General features: G+C 38.9%; 1 protein-coding gene across 5 annotated transcripts in view; it reads right to left on the bottom strand.

Moving 5' to 3' along the window:
* ADAM22 (ADAM metallopeptidase domain 22) overlaps window positions 1–20,443 on the bottom strand; it is a 128,538-nt gene that overhangs the window by 15,135 nt on the left and 92,960 nt on the right. For 2 of the 5 annotated variants that reach the window (XM_027639445.1, XM_027639443.1), the window contains 15 exons: window positions 19,035–19,106; window positions 18,425–18,517; window positions 16,286–16,366; window positions 16,008–16,058; window positions 15,677–15,740; window positions 15,040–15,145; window positions 13,841–13,957; window positions 13,042–13,210; window positions 11,983–12,091; window positions 10,919–11,009; window positions 9,579–9,596; window positions 6,610–6,717; window positions 3,611–3,711; window positions 2,978–3,044; window positions 81–191 (listed from right to left, as the gene is read on the bottom strand). In XM_027639445.1, the coding sequence (XP_027495246.1) occupies window positions 81–191; window positions 2,978–3,044; window positions 3,611–3,711; window positions 6,610–6,717; window positions 9,579–9,596; window positions 10,919–11,009; window positions 11,983–12,091; window positions 13,042–13,210; window positions 13,841–13,957; window positions 15,040–15,145; window positions 15,677–15,740; window positions 16,008–16,058; window positions 16,286–16,366; window positions 18,425–18,517; window positions 19,035–19,106 (1,358 nt within the window). The remainder of the gene's footprint in view (window positions 1–80; window positions 192–2,977; window positions 3,045–3,610; window positions 3,712–6,609; window positions 6,718–9,578; window positions 9,597–10,918; window positions 11,010–11,982; window positions 12,092–13,041; window positions 13,211–13,840; window positions 13,958–15,039; window positions 15,146–15,676; window positions 15,741–16,007; window positions 16,059–16,285; window positions 16,367–18,424; window positions 18,518–19,034; window positions 19,107–20,443) is intronic. The other 3 variants (XM_027639442.1, XM_027639444.1, XM_027639446.1) reach the window with 3 other exon arrangements.

The raw sequence follows: 20,443 nt of genomic DNA, 5'->3' as shown, positions 1-20,443 counted from the left end.
TGAAACTATTGTATACTGAGGGAAGGGACTTTTCACGGGATAAAATGGCAGCCCAGAATGCAGGGGTGGGTGAGACTGACCTGTGATCCAGACTCCCTGTTTGGGGGTGGTCAGAACCCCCTGAGCTTATGCCTTGGGCAGGGGTTTGGTGGGCGAGAGAAAGCCCAGGCTCAGATGCATGGGTTACCCGGCTGCAAAAAGACAATATATAATAGAAAGTCTAAACCAAAGACGTTCGTATCAGTTATAACAACGAGGAAGACAAATGCTTATAGGAAAAGCCGTGCAAATTAACAAAGGTCTGAATCTCTGTCTGTTCCCTGGAACCTGTTTTAACACAAGCTCCCAATTAAACTATCAACTTATTCAGAAAACTCTCATTATAATTCCTGATTTTAAAAGAGAACTTTTTTATCAGGTTGTTTCATCAACCATATTTCTGAAAAAGCATTTGGCCTGTTGGCATTCCTTCCATGTGTGATGAACCATCTGCCTTTAGTAAAGAACATTAATTTTGTTTTAAAACATCTAGAAACAATTAAAAATGCCCCAAAATACCTTTAGTAGTCTCCACTGAGCTCTACACTTAGCATAAGCCTTGTTCATGTATGTTAGTCCAAGGGTGACACAAACTTGTGAGCTGTACCTTTTTCAGGAGCTGCCCAAAATGCTTGCAAACCTCCCACCAGTGCTGCTCATGAGGGCTGCAGACCTCAAACCCTTCTCAGTGTTTAAGAAATTTTGCTTCTGTGATTAATGACACATGTCTCTTTAATGCTTGGCTGTATAAAAAAAAACCTCTGTGCATAATATGTGCGGTTATTGCAGACTTATGCATACACCAAATATTTTTGCAGGCAACTGCACTAGTGTGCATCTGCTAAAAAAAAGAAACTGAATTCTGCACAAGGTATGGCACAAATGAATCCAATTTTCTAGTGGTTAACTACACTCTACTAATAACAGGAGACCAACAGTGTTACCCCTTTTCTTCCATTCAGCAAGTATGCTTCATTGGACTTCTAGGGGCCCCATAGGTGGACTTTCCAAGTACTGCTTCAGAACAGATTTCAGTATTATTCTATATTTCCCAGAGAAGGCAGGAAGGTCCATATGTCTGGGAAAAGCCTCCATGTATTCTGAGGCATCCTCAAAGCAGCTGGCATTGCTTTTTTTTTCCTTAAATGAGTAAATGCTGTCCACAGTTATATCATTTTCAGTCAATTTTCTCTGCTTGCACAGGAAGCTACTCCTCTAACCAGAGCCACCATGTGCCCTTGGCAACTCTCTCCATTTCCTACTGAACTGGCACAGCATGTGGATCATTCAGTGGGAGCTCTCTCTCTCTGAGTGGTGACAGGTCTGCCAAGGAGACTTGGACAAACCATGTGAGTGCAGTCCAGGATAGACCCCATCAGGAGAAAGAGTGTTTTCCTGCCTGGCAGGTCTCTCCCAGGAACACACACACTGTACTTCATCTCCAACAGGCTGCTGCATGGCCATTGGGAAGTACAAGCCTCCTCTCTCTAGCACAAGGGCTGCTGCCGGGCTGAGGGACCATAACAAGCATCAAGAAGGAAAGCAGAGAATTAGGTGGAAAATCAAGGGCACCTTTAAAAGAGAAAAAAATTACATGGCAAAATATTTCCAACTCATAATATCTCTCTGCCCACTTATTTAGTGCTCCAAAGTTCTCAGAGCATATCTCATTTGTGTTCTTGGCAGTTTGGTCAGACTAATTTTGGTTTTATCAAACTGTCTCATGCAAGGAGAAAAGAAAATGAGCAAAATAATATTTCAGAAAGAGTTTATCAGCACAAAGACCAAGAGCACAGGGACTCTTGATAGATAAACTCCTCCAAGGGCTATAATTTCTGGTTCCAATGGCATTGCATGCCATTTTGACCATGTAATGTTATAACTGCAATATGCATCAAAATATTATTTCTGTATCTTGTAACACAGGGTCTTCTCTACGAACCTTTCTGAACCTACTCACCTCAAGACAGTGCATTGCAGGTGAAAGAAAAGTTTCAGAACAAAGTCAAGCTCCCCAAACCGGAGAAAGTGGGGCCCAGAGAGAAGTTAGCATTATTAGTTTCCAGCAGGGTTGGTATCAAGCCCATTTGCTCATAGAGGTGCAAAGTTAGTACTCAAGACATGGGGAAGGGCAGTGTCATTGCCAACATGGTCAAAGAAGGGGTCACTCCTGTGTGGTGTAAGTGCCGTAAGAGCAGGCCAGAACTTGACAACCCCAGAGATTACGCTTCCAGCCATTCACCATTCACTCACAAAAGGGGCCTGAACCAGCAGGCTTAAGTACATTAGAAAGGCTCTTTCCTTTTGGGGAGCACTGCACACATAGGCTCTTCAGTTAATAAATCAATAAGCAAGCAGCTCTAAGCCATACTGGAAAAGTTTGGGGGTCAGTCACTTGGTGAGGACTTTAATTATCCACTTATTGCAGGGCTTGCTCCAGACTGGCTGTTTCAGGCTTATAACGACAAACTTCAAGCTACTCTCAAAGAAGACAGATGCCTCTCCTAAAACCTCCAGGAAGGTACATAGAGATACACATCTCTAACTCTGCAATGGTCCAACCCAAGGTGAAGAAAAGGGTAGGAAATAGGTTATCAGAAACTCAGTATTGAACCAGGATACACTCAGCAATGGCAGTTAACTGTAGACAAAAGCCTGCAGTGATGGTGCAGGCTGCCACCATCACTGGGAATTGCTATAGGAACGACTGTGAGGAAGCCTACATAAAAAAGAAAATTCATAGTTAATTTTTAAAGAATAAACAAAAAGATGTCAAAATACATTAGCCAAAGCATTTACCAGGATAACAGTCAGCAATCAGAAAGGGCCACAGAGCAAAAATGCAACTGTCTACTTTTCGGTACTCTTAATCTCCATCTACAAAACACAAATACGAAAACTGTACTTTTTGGCTTTGCTTTTGTAAGTTCAGACTTACTCAGTTGAATTAGACCGTGGCCAAAATCTTTTGCCTCTGACTTTCTTTCTGTTTCCTCCTATATTACCTGAAAGAAATCAAAGGATAAAGACAGACAGTAAAACAACTTGAAACTCACCTGCGTCCCATGCCAAACTGTATATTCTTTTTGCATCCATAGCAAAAGAGTTGTTACCTCAATAGCTTTAACCATTTAAATGTCACAGGTCAGTCCCTCTTGATTTACCTCAGACTCTTAGGTGAGCTTTCTCTACTTTTTGCTGCAACTGTGCAGAGCAAAAAACTCCTTAATTTCTGCTTTCATTTGACAAAATCACTACACTTCAAGAAAAACACTAAACACTGTCTGATAAAATCACAGAAGCTGGTAAGAGTGAATAGACCTCCTTCTCTTCTTCATGTTAGCTTATACTGGAGGAGTGGGAGAAATTAAATGTCATTTCTATGTGACAAAGCACTGTGCAAAAAAAGGCACTTGTGTAGGGTGCTGTTAAATCCTAAGTCCAGGTTAATAACAATCAGCACAATTTTAAGGAGTCATGCTGCTGTCTTAAGATCAGCTAAACTTTCAGCAGAGCAGCAATGGTCCATAGGCTGGTTTCCACTGTGGCCAGCACAGTAGTTCACACTTACCTTGCCAAGAATTACTCCTAGGCCTCCCATTCTCACAAATGTCTGAAATATGTTTTGTGTCTGGGATCCTTTCACTCCAGGAATGAGATAATCCATTTGACCTGGAATAGGAGGGCTCAGATGCGGTTATTGTTAAGGGTATTGTCTCACATCATGTTAACTCAGTGGTTCAGTCACATTCCCGAGGCTAGTGACAAAACACAGCCTAAGGTCTGTCTGCACTAGCAGAGCCTCCAGGATTTCTGATTAAACCCTGCAGTTACACTTTGCAGCTGTCTCTGCAGTGGTCCAGTGTGCCCATGTTCAAGAGTCAGGCTTCAGCAGTGCTTTCTCACTTGTTGTCTGTGGAATGCACAAACACCAGCATGCACCAAATTTCCTTTGGATTTGCAGTTCTGCCCCAGCTCCTAGACGGAAAATGCTCTTCCAACTGTGTTCACTTCAAGGTTTTTTTATCTTGCAGTCAAGCACATCCCACCTGCAGGCTGCCCACTCCCTCCTTGTGCTGCTGCAGGAAAGCGTGGACAGCTTACCTCACCCCACTGCTACCAGTCTCAGGGGCTCAGGAGTCCGTGATAAGTATGTTCCCACCCAGAGCTGGTAGTGCCAGGGGAGAGGTAACTCTGCCTCATTTTTGATAATTTTGAATTTTTATAATATTTTATTAGTCAATTGCTGCAGTGTATACTTCTAATGCTAAACTCAAAGCCAAAAATAGTCTTTATATCAAGGTGCTTGGTGCAAACTGAAGTTTTTCTTTCCTCTTGTATTCCCTCTAAGAGCCAGAGATGTGTGTTGGTGATGTTCAACCTGTGTGGTTTTGCAACAGGCTCCCTCTTGTTGAACTAGAGCTGCTGCTCGGCTGTTTGCCATGAGATCTACAATTATTTCCAAAAGAGAAGAGGAAGTTGAAAAATTCATAATAGATGGCTTACTTATTACAAAGAAGTTTTGCTTAAAGGAACTATTTCTGCAGTTTTTAAGTCTGGATACTCTTGCATTTTTCAGTCTCTGTTTTCCTTGGAGGGCAGGCATCTGAGAGATGCTCTTCAGTTTCCAAAATACCAGGCTAATCACAGCCACAGTGAAGTACACTCAGGGTTTCATTAACTGAAACTTAATTACAGCATGAAAGGTCTGAGAACCAACAGATCCACTGACAGATTTTTAAACATTTTCTCCCCCTCACAGTCTATTTCCAGGTTCAGGAATATCTTGCTATATACTGGTTTTGGTGTTTGCTATTTCATAACAGCAAGAGTTATCATAAAGTTATGTCTTAATCCTTGAAAACCCTCTGAATCCAAATAATATCTCAAAGTGCTTTCCACCATGGAGAAGTCCAGGCACCCAACGGCCCAGCTACTCTAACATCTCCCAGGAGATGCCATCCATACCGGCACACAGAGCAAATCAAAATCAGCTCAGAAGGTAGGAAATAGCACTCTGGGCATTAAAATGGAAGGACTATGTCAGCTGTATCACAGTGTTAATGGAATATTTGTCAGACTTACTTTTCCAGACTTGACAGTGGCACAACATACCTGAACTGGCAGTGGGGAACAACAAAACTCTCTAGTACAGACAGACCTTAGAATCCATTAGCTTTTTGGAACAAATAATAAACAGAGACATATGAAATAAATGAAGTATGAAAAGAAACACAGATACTGAATGAAAGAAGAAACACATTAAATTACATTCATTTAAAAAGAAATTTTTTCTTAACTGGTATTTGAACCTGATACACGAAGCTATGAAAATTTGCTTTCCCAAGACTTTTTGCAAAATTTCATCTAAACGAAAAAAATTCTCCAACACAAACACTGAATCATTTAAGATTAATGTTTGCTTCCTGAAAAAAACAATAATGTATCTACCCACACATCTAAAAAACTGAATTTAAAAATTAGAAATCATTAATTAATCACTACTAAAGTTTTCCTAATAACATATTCATTAGAACAAACTGAATGGAGTTGCAATAGGATCAAGCAGCTACGCCAAAATAGCAAATGTGTCCCTTCCATACACTTCTCTTTACTCTCATTGAAATAACAGCATAGAAAAGGGCTTCATCAACTACACAGTTATAAGCTGCTTAGTGAGACAAGAATTGAGAATTGCAGTTTTCCTATGAAGTAGTTCAGGACTGTCAATCCCTCCTAGACACAGTGCTTCTCACAAATTGTTTTACAATGCTAGCTGGAGATTTTCATAATTAAAGGATCTCTAACTGCAGAGGGATGGTAAGTACCATGACCTTAGCAAATACCAATGACTCTCAATACTTTTCAATGAATTTTCCATTTTAAAATGTTGGGGGTTTTAAGCAACTGGAACAATAACAGAATTAGTGAAATCGGATCAAGGACAAAATCTAATTCTCTCATGACAGCAAACTGAAAACTACAGAAAGTCTTTGTAGAATTATTTTCTAAGATAATGCTTGGTGACCATTTAGTATACTAGTCTAGTAAGTGGAATAAAATGCAAGCACTATCATCTTTAGTAAGAGACAGCAGAAGTCTAGGTCAACACAGTGAATTAATGACACTGACAAATAGAGGTATAAAAATAACATTTATATTTAACATTTTATGTTTATAACCATTACTGAAGCAAGACAGTGTTCCTTTCCTTTGATTACATGACCGTGATTTAAAAAGTTGTGGATTTTTTATTTAATTTTCTTTCAGCCAGCAATTATTTTTACAGTCTACTTGAAAACAATTCTCAAGCAGGAAGATGATGAAAATTTGATTAAACCAAAGTTTGTTTACAATGCAAAACGTTTTTATTCTAGCCTAATCATAATAATTAGTAGCTTAGGATACAGGAGAAAAATCAGTAATCAAAGCAAAAAGGATGCTATTTCAAACATTCCACAAAGAAAGAAGAAAGAATCAAACCTGCTGCAAAACAATGAAATGTTCTGACTAATGGAATAATGGGTGATGGAACAGGTAGAAATCTGAAAATGCGACAGAAAAGCAGACCTCTTCTTAGAACTAGATGCAGAGTTTGTGCTGACTCCAGGAGGCATGTCGCTATAAAAAGAGTCGGCCTCTCCCGGTTTTTTTACATAATCTCCCTGGGGTATTTGTCTAAAGTATAATAAACATTGTAGAGTCAGAAAACATGACAGGAACTAGCACACACACAAACATGCATGAACATTAGTTTAAAAGAAAGAGGTAAAGATAGTGAGGAAGCCCGTCAATCACACACAATAAGGCTACTAATACATAATTCAACCATCTGAGAGAAAACTCCCACACGCTTCTGTTAAGTGGTTATGTGGTTTTGATAAGCGCAAACAAGGAGAATTTCACAGGTAAACCCTTATCACAACTTTAAAAGTGAACAGTGTGTGTTTATTGAGACACTGGATAACCAGTTCAGACATTTCAAATGGCTCATCACACCGGTCGCAAAATCACCCCCAGGTGCAGCACCAGTACTGAGCCTGAGCTGAATACATGCCTGCATCAAAAAGGAATTCAGGAAAAGTGAATGCTTTTTTCCTTCTGAGATAGATGCTTTCCATTTAACTTTTGTGATGATTATTGAATTCAAGAATAGCAACCTGTTGAGTTGTTTAAACCTCAGGAGGATAAAAATCTCCAGTTTTTTTAACTGATTTCTTGTGCAGGGGAACTAACACCAGTGTCAGAGATTCTCACCTACTCCTGATTACCACAGTAGACTCAATCTGCCATGACACACAAAAATAATGTCACACATATCTGATAATAGGCTATTCTTTTCCAGTACGAGAGGTTCCGTTATGGTGCATAAAACTATCAATGCATTAGAAAGTTCTAATCAAGTTATACAATGTTTTTGTAGATGGTGAATTCATCACCAGATGAAAAAACCTGCCATACAAATATTCCAGAAATAGTTCCATCAGGTTGAAAAATCCTCCCAAGTACAAGTAGCTACTCTGAAAGTCGGCTATTTCATAGCATCAACTTAAGCATCTATTCAGCCTTGCACTCTCCAAGGCCTTTTTGTTTCAGTCTGCCCCTATTAAGATGCACATTTATTGGGTTGATTTACATTCAGATTGTGTCCAGCTACAGATCTGAACTGGGATCTCTTCAGGGCATATCTGAATTTCTAATGTTCCTAAAATATTTAAAGTATATAACTACATGGCACATAAATCATTTAGTATAATGCAGTACTTCCACACTCCATCTTCTAACACCTTTCAAGTTTCATTTCTCATCCCATTCTTCAGCTAGTACATGCATGTGTTCAGAGTTCACTCAGTGTGGGCAGCTCTGCTCCCCAGGGTTCCTCTAGCAAACTGCTCTCTTGCTACTCCATCAGAAATAACTTCTCCCATGTAGCTATGCCCTTTACAGCCACGCTATCCCAGCCGGCAGAATCCTTGCTAATTGGCTCTTCTTGCTACTTTCAGTTTACTTGCTTCAGTTGCTTAGTGCTACCACATATCATTCCTTATGCAATGCTCAAAAATATCATAATAGCTTGTTTTCATCTTCATTTAATGAGTAATCATAAACAATTAAAAAAAAAAAAAAAGGATAGCCTGGACAATCTGGTGGATGTCTTTTTTTTCCATTTATGGAGCACTCCTTGCACTTATCCAAAATTCCAAAATTATTCTATTTAGAAGTCAGCCTAGAGAACTTCATTTTCAGCATGAAGGAGTTTTAGTTACTAAATATCTCCATCATCTTTAAAGTGACGGAGCCCTCCATTACCTTCAGAAGCCTCAGTTTATACCAGTTTCCACTCTGCCCATTCCCACAGACACAGCTGCAGACTGACTGCATACTCACAGTTCTCTGGCCATAAACTAATTTCTGGAGATATGGATATCTGAAAAAGTTAAGTTCTCTAATATTCCAAGGCAAACATGCATGGGGTGGTCTCTTTCTCTCTTCTGTCATCAGCCAATACTGAAACACCCACAGTAGTGACCTGATGGCCACGTTAGTCTGCACTAAGAGATACATCACACACCACTAAGCAGCACCAAACCCTTAAATTCTGCCATCCTAGTGCCGGGTGGTATTTCCTACTCACCAACCTCTGCATAAGGCTTGATTTCAATAGCTTTGCCCTTTTCCTGTTACTGTACCTTTCACCAATCTGACCTTGTAGCACACAACCAGCACTTGGCAGTGCTTTTCTGCTTTCACGAGTATTTTGAGTCTGGCAGAGAAAGTGCTACACAAGGAGAAATGGAGAGCAAGCACAACAGGTAGCAGCAACAAATAAAGCAGCAGCTTGGACCAGGAGGCAACGGTGCAGGCAGAAAACAGGGGAATTTGAGAAACCCTCTTATCTTTGGTGGACTGGGAGAGGAAGGAGCCAACTCCTTCCCAGAAGACCCATCTGCCAGACAGATGGTTGATCAAAGGGAGGTGGTCTTCCAGGGGCCAAACACAAGTCACTTGGAACAGTTTGGGTTTTGGCACAAGCTTGAAATGATGAAAGCTCAGCCCTGTGCTGAGGACAGTACCATGCTTTAGCTACAACATCAACCGAACAGGATGATGGGAAAGAATGGGCTCTTCATTCACACAGCAAGTTAACTGCATTGTATTTTTAACTGCAAAGAAGCTCCAGTAATGAATTTGTCTCAAAAGGCTCCTGAACATCATGCTAATATTAATTATTCAATTCTTAGCCTCCCAAGAACACTTTCATCTCTAATAGCCAATTTTCAGTCTCTTATTGGAAATATTATCCTGTTTTACTAAATAAAATAGTCTATTGCAGAAGTAAACATTATTTTTGCTACTGAGTCCAGTGAAATCAGGATTTCAAGTAATTTATTAATAGAATACTACTTTCATATATTCAAGAAAATATTAATAAAAATATGATAATTCATCACTATATTTTCTTTATAGCATGTAAATAAACAAGAGAAAAGCTACTTTCAGAGCTTTCTAAGATACATTCCATTACTTTTATCACATACCTCTGTCTTCTGTAGTTTCTTTCCATACAAAGAGAAGAGAAAGAAGGAAGAATGAGTTATTAGTATGCAGGTCAGTAAGATAAAAAAATGTAAAAAGAAGAGCAATGTATACAGAATGAAATTTTAGTTCAAAATATTTCTACAAAAACACTTCACAAATAAACATACTTACAAAACTACTAAATCAGAATAACTTAGAAAAATCATGATGATGGCCAAAGTCAGTGCTGAGTTGGAGGTACAGTTCATGATGGATTTATGTCTATTTATCGTGAAGCTGCTAGTGAAAGGTGCACTATTGCCCTCCACCTCCAAAACTAATCTCACTGGCTAGATGTGATCTCAAAATGAGCCCTTAACTTCTGGACTTTTACAGAAAAGAGAAGTCCAGATTTTCAAATGCTGTCAGAAACTGAGAGTGATATAAAAAGACAGTATAACCCACCTTTCTACAATCCTAATCTTCATGCTTTTTTCCGAATGTTCGTTTCCTTACATATTTCTGAGCTGCCCTCAGCCCTACCTCAGTCTAACAGATCAGCAGGGGATGTGACAGTTTGTTATGCCAAACCTCTGGGGCCATGTCCTTGCTGTAGCACTGTCTGCAGCTGAACCTGCCCTGCCCTCCAAGCACACCAAGGACCCAGGGAGGACGAACCTCAAGAGCCAGTCTCACCCAAACAGATGATAAAGTCAGTACCTTGAATCTTTTTTTATTACAAACAAAGAACCATAAATCCCTCTATTTTTAGAAGAAATCCATAAAAGAAGGAAAAATGAAAAAGACCACTGAGGCTGCCGTTATGGATTTTGCCTCTCAGTGAGCACTGACAGCTCTACACCAGGCAAGAACTTTCACCTTATTTGCAAATTACAGATTTTTCTGACCAAAAAATGTGCCTGAATTAATTTCAGCTTAAGCTGACTAAATTAAACATCTGTTTAAGGAAGCATATGGTTAAATGCTTTACTGACTGACTGAAGGCTAATCTTGTTATATTTACTTCATTATAAGGAAAAATTGATAATTGAATCAGACTGTATTCTTTGTATTTCCTTTGTCAGATACAGTAAAATCATAATCTGATCGTTTACCAAAGGAAAAAAAAAGAAAAAAAAAACAAACTGAAATGAGCAATGAATTTCAAACCTAGATCAAGCCCTCCAAAATCACAAACAAATGTAAGAAGTGCTTGAAAAATGTTAGTACTATAAAAATGTCCCTATATAAATATTATTGAATTAGGATTTTTTTAGATTGCTATTTTCATAACATAATTGGCTACCAGATGAAATACACACATTTCTTAACTGCATTAAGAAGAACAAAACTTACTTACTTGTAACCCCAACCAGTTATTCCTAAAACGATAGCCAACACTAAAATGGTGCCAGCAATAGCCCCTATTATTATATTTGTGCTAACCACACCTGGAAACACAAGAAAGAGGAAAAAATATACAGTGTTTTAGGAGAAGAATACACAAAACCAGTAAATGCACCATCTTTCAAAAACCTGCTTGAACAACTTGCACTAGGTTGATTAATTGTAAGCAGTGATATAATTTTAAAGTATAGCATGGACATAAAAGATCACCTGTAAATCAAGCTTTGATCTCTGTGTCTAATCCCTTAACTGAACACTTGCTACATGGGACAGTCATGTCAGGTATGTCAATACAATGTTATCAATATCAAACTGCTGTGGCTTACATCCTTACAAACTGCCTGGCAAATACATGCTTAAGTTGCAATAAAAGTGACTGTTTGGTTTTGTTCAAATCTCTTCTATAGCTGAGTAAATTAACCAAAAGAGATATTCTGAAAGATGGTAAACTGTCCCCCCTACAAGGATTTATAATGTCAAACATTTACATGCTCTTTTTTCCACAGTATAACCTTCTCTTGGAGGCAAGCCTAAAGCCTAATAAAAACTTTCACCCCAAAAATGTAAAAGTCAAAAATTTGTGTGCCAACATGCTGCATACTGGTCATGTAATAAGAAATTTACACTACAAATAAAAACCAAACATGTAAGTAACATGACCTTTCCCTCTGGATATGAAAAGCCCCAGTAACTTTTCTGCTTGTCCTGATCCACTAATACATGTAATAAGGTCCCTCAGATGTCTGGGACAGGCAAGGTAGAGCCACACACACTGGTACCAGCTCCGGAAGGTGTACTGAGTGCTTGTGAGCAGCACCATGCACACCCAAACCCAGGTCTGAGGCCTCATTTACAGACATTGAGTGCTTCTGCTGTGGGAGGAAGGGAGAGGAACAAGGTTTCTAATGGTGCAGCATGTTGCATGCTAACTGAAAGAGTAGGAGACCTAGTTTTCCTTAATGAACATTCCTCAAATCCAAGATTTTTCAGTTATTAGTAAAAGTTATAACAACATACCTTTATTGATGGCATCTTTATCAAAAAAGAGATCATCTTTGATGCGAGAACTGCAGTCATCTCCTCCCCAGAATCGGTCACAGACGCACTTTATTTCATTGCTACAAACCTGCAGCCAAAAAAAAAGTGTAGCTCAGAAAAAAATCAGAAAATTAATCCATTCCCGTAATTAATACCTAAAGTATAGGTACAGTGATAAAGCACTGATTTTGACTGCCTGCAAAATTTTACAAAAAAATTTATGTATTAGATATAAATGCATTAAATGTACTATTACATTTTATATAAACAGAAGTAACATGTATTAAGTACATTAGTATCTTTTAATGCATTTATAATTGCTTTCAGAAACTCTGATCTCAAGACTTTTTTTTACAAAATATGATGAAGTGGTTGATTTCAGATTAAAAAGGGAGTTTTAATACAGTATACAAGACAAAAGACATTATGAGAGAACAACTCCTTTAATCTCATCTCAGCCATAGGGACCTGGACACTGTTTCAAACTGTGAGGGACACGGGGACTTGCCAGGGCCATAGCAAAGCCACAGGCTGTGTACCAAGCAGAGAAGCTGCCACTAGCCAAAAGCCAGTTCACTGCCCCCTCCTCCAGAGCAAAGTAACTCTCAGCCAACAAAATCCAACAACCTTATGAACTATCTTGGCTGTCGACACAATAAGGAGGTAATTAAAAAGGACATCTGGAAAAAAAGAGAACCAAGTTTCTCAATGCATAAAACCTTTGTATTTATTCTCCTCTACATTGCCAGAAGAAATATCAATCAAGTGAGCAAAAGTGATAGCAAAAAAATTGACTGATAAAATTTTTGTAAAACTAGTACATACTTACATACATACACATTGCTTAAGATGCCTTGATAGGAATGCATTAGGTTTACTTAGGTACCTCCTTTCCTTTTCCTTTTGGAAAACTTCTCTGGCATAAAGACTTCTAGAGTCATACTGCTGGCTTCCTGAAAAGTCTGTACAGGCTAGTACACTACACAGTGCCAGGTACTCAGCAAAAACAGAAAAAGAATAAAGAGTGCAAGAACATACACCATGTCCTGAGCAAATCTGGCTGTCTGTAGTGCCTGGGCAGGTGCTGAAGTTGAAGGCCTCAGTGGGGAGGCAGCGATGGTCAAGGCACACCATGTTGGGCCCACACGGTGTCCCGTTCTCTACGTAGCCCAGGTCCGTCTCCTCATCAAGCTTCACATGGCCACCACTGCAAGACAACCAAGAGGATCTTGGAGACTTGTGCTGTAATTAGATGGGACTACTTGAGAAACTGGGTTCTGGGCTGCTACCTTTATTTCTGTCTACACTATACTACACACAGGTATATCTACATCAAACAAATGTAATGGTGAAAACAAAGACCATTTTTCCTGTGAAAGAGCTAGAGTTAGATAAAACACTGAGTTTACTTGTTTAGGACTTTATTTCATCTTACAGTTCTATGAAACTATGAAAATATACCATGTCTATAATTGGGATTCATTGAACATATAGCAACAAATTAAGCTGCCAGTTAGCTTTGGCAGTGCAGGCATATGTCTAAGTATTTTGGGCACATTAAGTACTTTTACAAATACTAAAGAATGTAAAATCAAGGGGCCTGAGAAGAGTATTACATCTCTACAGGCAAAATTAACCACTGAACAGAGGGGACTGCAAAACAGTCCACAATGCAGTTAATTTCCTGAAGCTTTACAAGGGTTGAAATTGAATAATGGTTACGTGCTAATAGGAAAAAAAACTTCATGGAAATAGTTTTTCTGCACTAAGGAATGATAAAGCAGTTTTCCTATGCAAGATGGATACCCATTGTTCTGTTTTCAGGATTTCCAAATACCTGCAATTGTAGACTCTTCCAAAGTGCAAGACTGATGTTGTAATTTCACCATCAAGTTCTCCAAGTCTGGGCACACTGGATATATTGGAGCACAGAAGGTATCCACAAAGCACATCTCTGCATTGAAAGAATAAAAAGATACTCATAAAAAATAAAATTCAATTTAAATGAATAATAAAAAATACAAGGTTTTCTCACTTTCTTGTTTACACATTTGTTATTCCTTTTTTCTCCCACTGACAATAACTCCCATAAATAATGTGGTTCCCAAGAAAATTTTTCTCCTTGAGCTTAGATTGGGAAAAATCTACATTTTATAACGTATTATCAAAAACGCTCTGAGTAATAGCAAGGAGGAAGTTGTCAAGAACAAATCACATCAAACTGATTTAATAACCTATCAAAATACAGTAACTTGTCCACAGAGGAGCAACAGTAGATACTGGTTTTAAATAAACTCTCATATGACACATATGTAAGAGAACTGCAGACATGAAGTTTAATTCAACTGCTGAAGTAACTTTGCTTCTCATGTGTGGAGACTTTTGCACTGTCAGAATAGTAGGGTCTGGTATCTCACATATTACTGAATATTTTTTACTTATGAATTTGTAATGGAACAGAAGTAAGGTTATCAAATCTGCACAGAAAGGTGGAAAAAGACATCAGTTCACCAGGAGGCAGAACTAGAATTCAAATGGCACTGACAGAATGGAGAAATCTGATAAAACAGTTTTAAAAGGACTGGTGAAAGGTTCGGGAATAGGCAGAAATAATGAATTGCATAAATACAGAATGTGAAACAATGGTTTAAGTAACAACTTGCAGGAAAATACTTGAAAAGTTACAATACAGTGAAAAGTGAATGCAACTTAGCAATGCCTTGGCACAGCATAAAAAGATACCACAACAAGACGTGAGACCACAGGCTACTCTCCCCCTCACTGCTAAGCCTCACCAAGAGTAATAGGGCCACTTTTGGTCCAAGTTTTCCCAAGCTCAGATGGTGCTCTCTTGTCAGAGATCATCTCTTCTCGACACTTTGCTTCCTCCACGGTTTCTTGCACAAAGGTCTGCAGAAGGCGGCCAGGAGAATTCTGATCCACACAGAGGCTTTTTGAGCCCCTTCATACCAGCTAAAGAAATGGATCAGGGTTCAAAAAGCTCATACCAGTTGTTTTCTAAATGGATCAACTTACTGTTTATTGCACTGTATCCAAGACTCTTTGTCTCGTCCACAGTTTCCTTTCTCAGTTCCTTCAATATTCAGCTTCTCATAGCAGTACCTGTCAGCAGCCGTCACTTCTAAAAACAGAAACAAATCTCTTCTAAGATGATGATGACTTTGAAAAGCCAGGTCACAGGAAATGGGAATGCACAATCAAGCAAGCAGGGCTTCCCAATTTGTGAACTGAAGGACCATGATCTGCAGGGGGCCCACGAAATTGCACAATGTTCTTCTGAATTAAAAGAGAAGATTTTAGATTTTGTCCAGATTGATAAGAGGTTATTGGTCAAAAATGTCCAGAAGACACTGAAATTAATTAATGAAGCCTAATGGAGCCTAATGAGCCTAAACTAAAGAGTATAGGCTCCCTAGGTGATTATTAATGAGAACTTAAACCTCAGAGTAGACACCAGTAGGCTAGCAAACACTGGAGAAAGAGCTGGAAAAGAGGACGGAAAGACGAAATGAAGGGGGAAGAGTCGGAGGGACATACAGTTCTAGATATTTTCAGTGTTCTCAATATGCCTCTTCCATAATTTTTTTTAGCTAAAATAATCTTTCAAGTCACATGAATTACAACCAATGTAGAAACAATAACATTCACTCACTTTCACCCCAGATATATTTACACTGCCGGTCCCTGGTTTTACATCTTCCTCCAAAGCAAATACCCTAGAAAGAAAGAAAAAAATACAGAACAGGTTTCAAATCACTTGATTTTCCAAAATATGTATTTTTTACTATACAGATTTGTCACATGCTTTCTACTGAGGTAGCTAATATGTGTTTCTATCTTTTTTTCATTGAAAATATGACAAGCACCCGAAACTCATGTTAGCAGAACTGTCCCAGGTGACTTCCAAAGATCTTAAAACAAAATCTATAAAAAGCAATTTACAACAGCAGAAAGAATGCAAAACAAACTGAAGTGCTAATTACCTGTTTGTTATCACATGAATATCCATCCATTTTATGAATATTAGGAGAACACTATAGAAATATAAAACAAGTAATAGATCATAGATCAGACAAGCATGAAAGCAAAGTATACAACAAAAGTAATATGAAAAATTATTTCAGTATCATGCTGGTTTTTTCAGTATCAACAGATGTAACACAATTTTTATTTACCTTACTATAAAAAACAGTAACATTCATTGTGATTGTGACACTACATGTGGGATTTTTAGTCTTTGGATAGAAAACACAAAAATCACCTGACTAGAATTTCCTGTGCAGTTCTCTGCAATATCACAATCATTCACCGCTTCTCGACACAAAACTCCTTTAGGTTCAAACTGGAAGAAAAAGGACAGAAAATTAGTGTCTTCATTTCTCCATATCTTGCCTTAAATGCAATGCTTCCTTATAGCTTTATCTAAAATAAAAAATGGGAAATATTCATGTGCTGACTGAAGTGCAAAGACTTTCCTTTCTGTGGTGTGATTGCTGCCTTTTACTCATGCAAGTGATACCACTCTCTGAGGCACTCCCTCCCAAGTACATCAGCTGGGGGACCAAGCAGTGCTCTCCTGGAACACAGAAGACCTGGGATTCATCAAACCAATACCACAGTGGCTTACAGCATTATCCTGACCAGGTCATTGTGCTGTTCTATGACTATTTTACTGTTCTTTACAACATAAAAAGAGTGATCTTGATCCTCTCTCTAGGGATGAAGAACACCACAGAGCTCCATGGAAGAACACTTTGGTTAACATAATCCCCCACTGTTGTTGCAGAATGGAAACTATTACTAAATGTACTGAATTCTGTACAGTTTGACACAATTTTCCAAGTGACCAGATACTTAACAATGGGCTAAGTCTCAAGACCTGGAAAAGCAGGAAGACATCCCATTTGTGGAAATTGTTAGTGCTTCTGGTCATGGACATACTACACATGCCTTATTTTTTCCTGAAAGTTTTCTTAACCCTGTGATACCCAGTACATTTTGCAGCACTAAGTTTTCCTTTTTTTTGGATCTGCATGCACACACATTTTGGTGGGGAAGACTGCTAACTCCACAGCTGGTGCCAATGGGCACAATCAGTGGAAGAGCTAGACTAGGGTACTTTCTGAGCCTTCAGCTTCCTTTTCCTACCAGTCTTTGGAAAAATGCAGACAGGAATGTAATGTCAGAGACATTACAGGATGCTAGGATGTACAGTCACCATGTTTTGCTTTCAATCCATCCTTCAATCCTGCTTTCAGGCAGGGTATTACAGGGGAAGGTAACTCCAAGTTTGGGAACTGTTATATATGGTCTTTTGAGTTGTCCTGATTAGCACCTCCTGGGGATACCTATTCCGCAAAAGTCTACTTTTCTGTTCATTTGCTCACCCTTGCCACTCTGTATGTAGATAAAACCTTGTGTTCTTTGCAAAAAAAACAGAAGCTTAGTTTTTTTCTGATAGTCTTTAATGTACTGCCTATGTGACTTAGATTCTTGAACAAAATTCACCCACACTAGCAATCTGCTGATTTCTTTTTTTTTATATTACATTAAAAAAAGGAATGTGCTAAGGGAAATGTGATCTGTTCCAGCATAATCTGTGCTTTTTCTTTTTTTAACATTAGAATGAGCAAAAAGTAGAGAACGTGGTCCACAGTTATTACTAATGATCCTCCCAAGGATATGAAACCATCAAATGTGCACAAAGATAAAAATATCACACGTAGTACACCAGAGTTTTAATTACATTAATACTAATTATCATTATTACTAAATGAGTATAAAAAACTATCTGAAGTCATATTTAGCTGGGCTCCCTTACAGCCAAGATCTGGTTAAACCTCCTTTTACTATTTACTGATGTATCAGGAAGAACACCTTACAGTTTCCATAGGGCTTGGTTCTCTTTACTCATTGGGATTTCAGTCAGTCCAAACATAAGGAGACACAGGCAGACCAAACTGAAACTGAAGTCATGTGTCTTTTAGATGAACCCTTCTGAACAATTCTGCTAGCTGTGCTTTTGGTTTTCTTACTGTATCCTTTTCTCAGACCCTCTGTGGTACAATTTTCTCATTCAGTCTCATGGTGCAAATCCAGAGCAGCATGTATGGCACTGGGAACGGCAGAAGGACATCTAATGAAATCTCACGGAACTTCAACCTGATTAAAACTTCTCTGAAACTGGAAGGATTTAATTTACCTCTGCATTTGATGACAGTCCCTGCCCCAAGAAGCCAAGCCTAAAAGACAGAGTATAGCCCCAGACAAATCAGATTTCAGCCAATTTTAAAAGGTAAGCTTTCAGAAGAGTAATCTCAAGGTCTGGAAGGGATGTGGTACCTGCAGCCACCCGGATGCATTCCCACCAGGATGCTGCAGTGAAGGTCACTGCCCTTACCCGGCACTTCCGACAGCAAAGCCCGTTGCTGCACTGGGAGCCCGCTGTCAGGGTGCAAGTGTTGCAGCACTCTCCTCCTTCACTGGCACACTCCTGAGGAACACACACACTTATAACAGAATACATGGGAAAAGCACATGAGCCCCAAGCTCTCTTATTACTTCTCGTCTTAGCACGCTACCTGAATAGATTTCTAATCAGGCTTTTAGGCACCTGGAAGAAGAAAAAGGCATGCACTTGTGGGGCATGAAACTGCTGTTTCCTATGTAATATAGAAAATAATTTTTCTAATTTCATATTGTCAATCATTAAATACTAACATTTTAGCACTGAATCGTGTTCCCAACTAGCAAAATACTTTCTTTAACATCTTTGAAGGCCTGATTCTGCACAGGCGGGTATTACTATTACTCTTCAGAATTTATGTGGTGATAAAATAAAAAAGCTGGACCACATTCTGTTAAACATGATGGAAAATGTAAGAAATTATGAATTCTTTGGCACAGGACCTTCGCATTGCTTGTCTTCCCCCACTTATTGTTAATGGCAGCAACGGGCAGCACCAAGTCTCGGAGAATCTAGTTGCTAATTTAAAGTGCATTGCACTTACCGCTATTGTCCCACAGTCACATTCTTCTCCATCTTCCACAAAGCCATTGCCACATTCTGGAGGATCCAGAAGCTGCAGGGCAAATGCAGAAATCAAAGGGCATATCTCTCCTAAAGGAATCATTGTCATATTTACTCTGTGCAACATGGTTTTTTACCTAGCACTCCAAATTTATTAACTGAAAAACAGTATCCAGTCTGAAACAGACTAAGAGAACACAACTGAGGTATACAGAGAATGAACACTGCTTTAAATTAATTCAGCAATACTGCCCAGTCAGATGGTAACTTACGTGCATAAGTGTCAGTTTTACAGCAAATTCAGTTTGAGCAGAAGTTACAATGAAAAAAAAAAGTGACAATAAAGGAAGAAAATTAAAACAATATGATGCTTTCATTATCTTCACAGTGGTTGCAATTGCTGTGCTGAAATTCAAGGGATGAGGGCTCAGAGGTTAAAGCCTGCACTGTAAGTTCAGAAGGAAAACCCATCAAAATTTCTTTGGTAGTGTGTGGCTTAGAAATGCATGGAAAGTCAAGCAGCTGAGTTTCTTTGTCAGTTTTTGTTGCAGCTGGATTTTTCTTTCCCTTTTTCTCTATCACAGTTGGAAACTTTCAGTAGTTTTCTATAAGCATGTATCACATAAGGGAGATGAGGAAGTATAGCTGGTGAGACTTCCTCCCTTTCAGTCTTCCCACTGAACTGTAACTTAAAATATCTAAATCTGTATACTTGTGTGCTATACTCTCTTCTAATGAACACTTAGACACTTATATTCTGTTCTTTCCAGTTTCATTGTTTCTGTTTTTCTAAAACTACAACACATAATTCTTCTAAAAGAAAACAAATGAGAAGGTATATAAATATGTCACAAGATTAAAATTTTGCAGATTGTCTCTAAGTTCTCTTGTCCCATCTGCACAAGTACATCATTCATGGTGTAGAGTGCATTTCTCTCCACCTGTTGCCTCTCTTTCAGCAGCCCACAGGATGGAGCATCACCCCATGCATTTCACTGTGCCACAAACCACAGCCTGGTACAGGCTGACGTGCTATTATTAGATCCCCCTATTAAAATGGAAATTTGACTGCAGCATGAAATGTATATGTAGAATTTAACATAAAATGTATGCAAGCAATTATCTTTTGGAGTTACTAAGGAGTTGTAAAAACTGCTTGTTTCCTATGTATTTTTCCAGATATCTTAACTTCTTCCTTATGTCTAGGTTGGCCACAAAACAGAGACAAGGAGATGGCAGTAACAGAGCATCCTGCCTTGAAAAGGCCTTGAGGGAAAGCCGTATGAGGAATGGCTGAGGCCACTTGGTCAGTTCACTCTGGAGGAGACTGAGGGGAGACCTCATTGCAGTTACAACTTCCTCGTGAGGGGAAGAGGAAGGCCAGGCACT

Source organism: Corapipo altera, unplaced genomic scaffold (genome assembly GCF_003945725.1).
Source record: "Corapipo altera isolate COAL_440 unplaced genomic scaffold, ASM394572v1 44, whole genome shotgun sequence".
Classification (NCBI taxonomy): Eukaryota; Metazoa; Chordata; class Aves; order Passeriformes; family Pipridae; genus Corapipo; species Corapipo altera.
The sequence above is the reverse complement of the archived record's forward strand: the minus strand, read 5'-3'. Positions and strand labels throughout refer to the sequence as shown.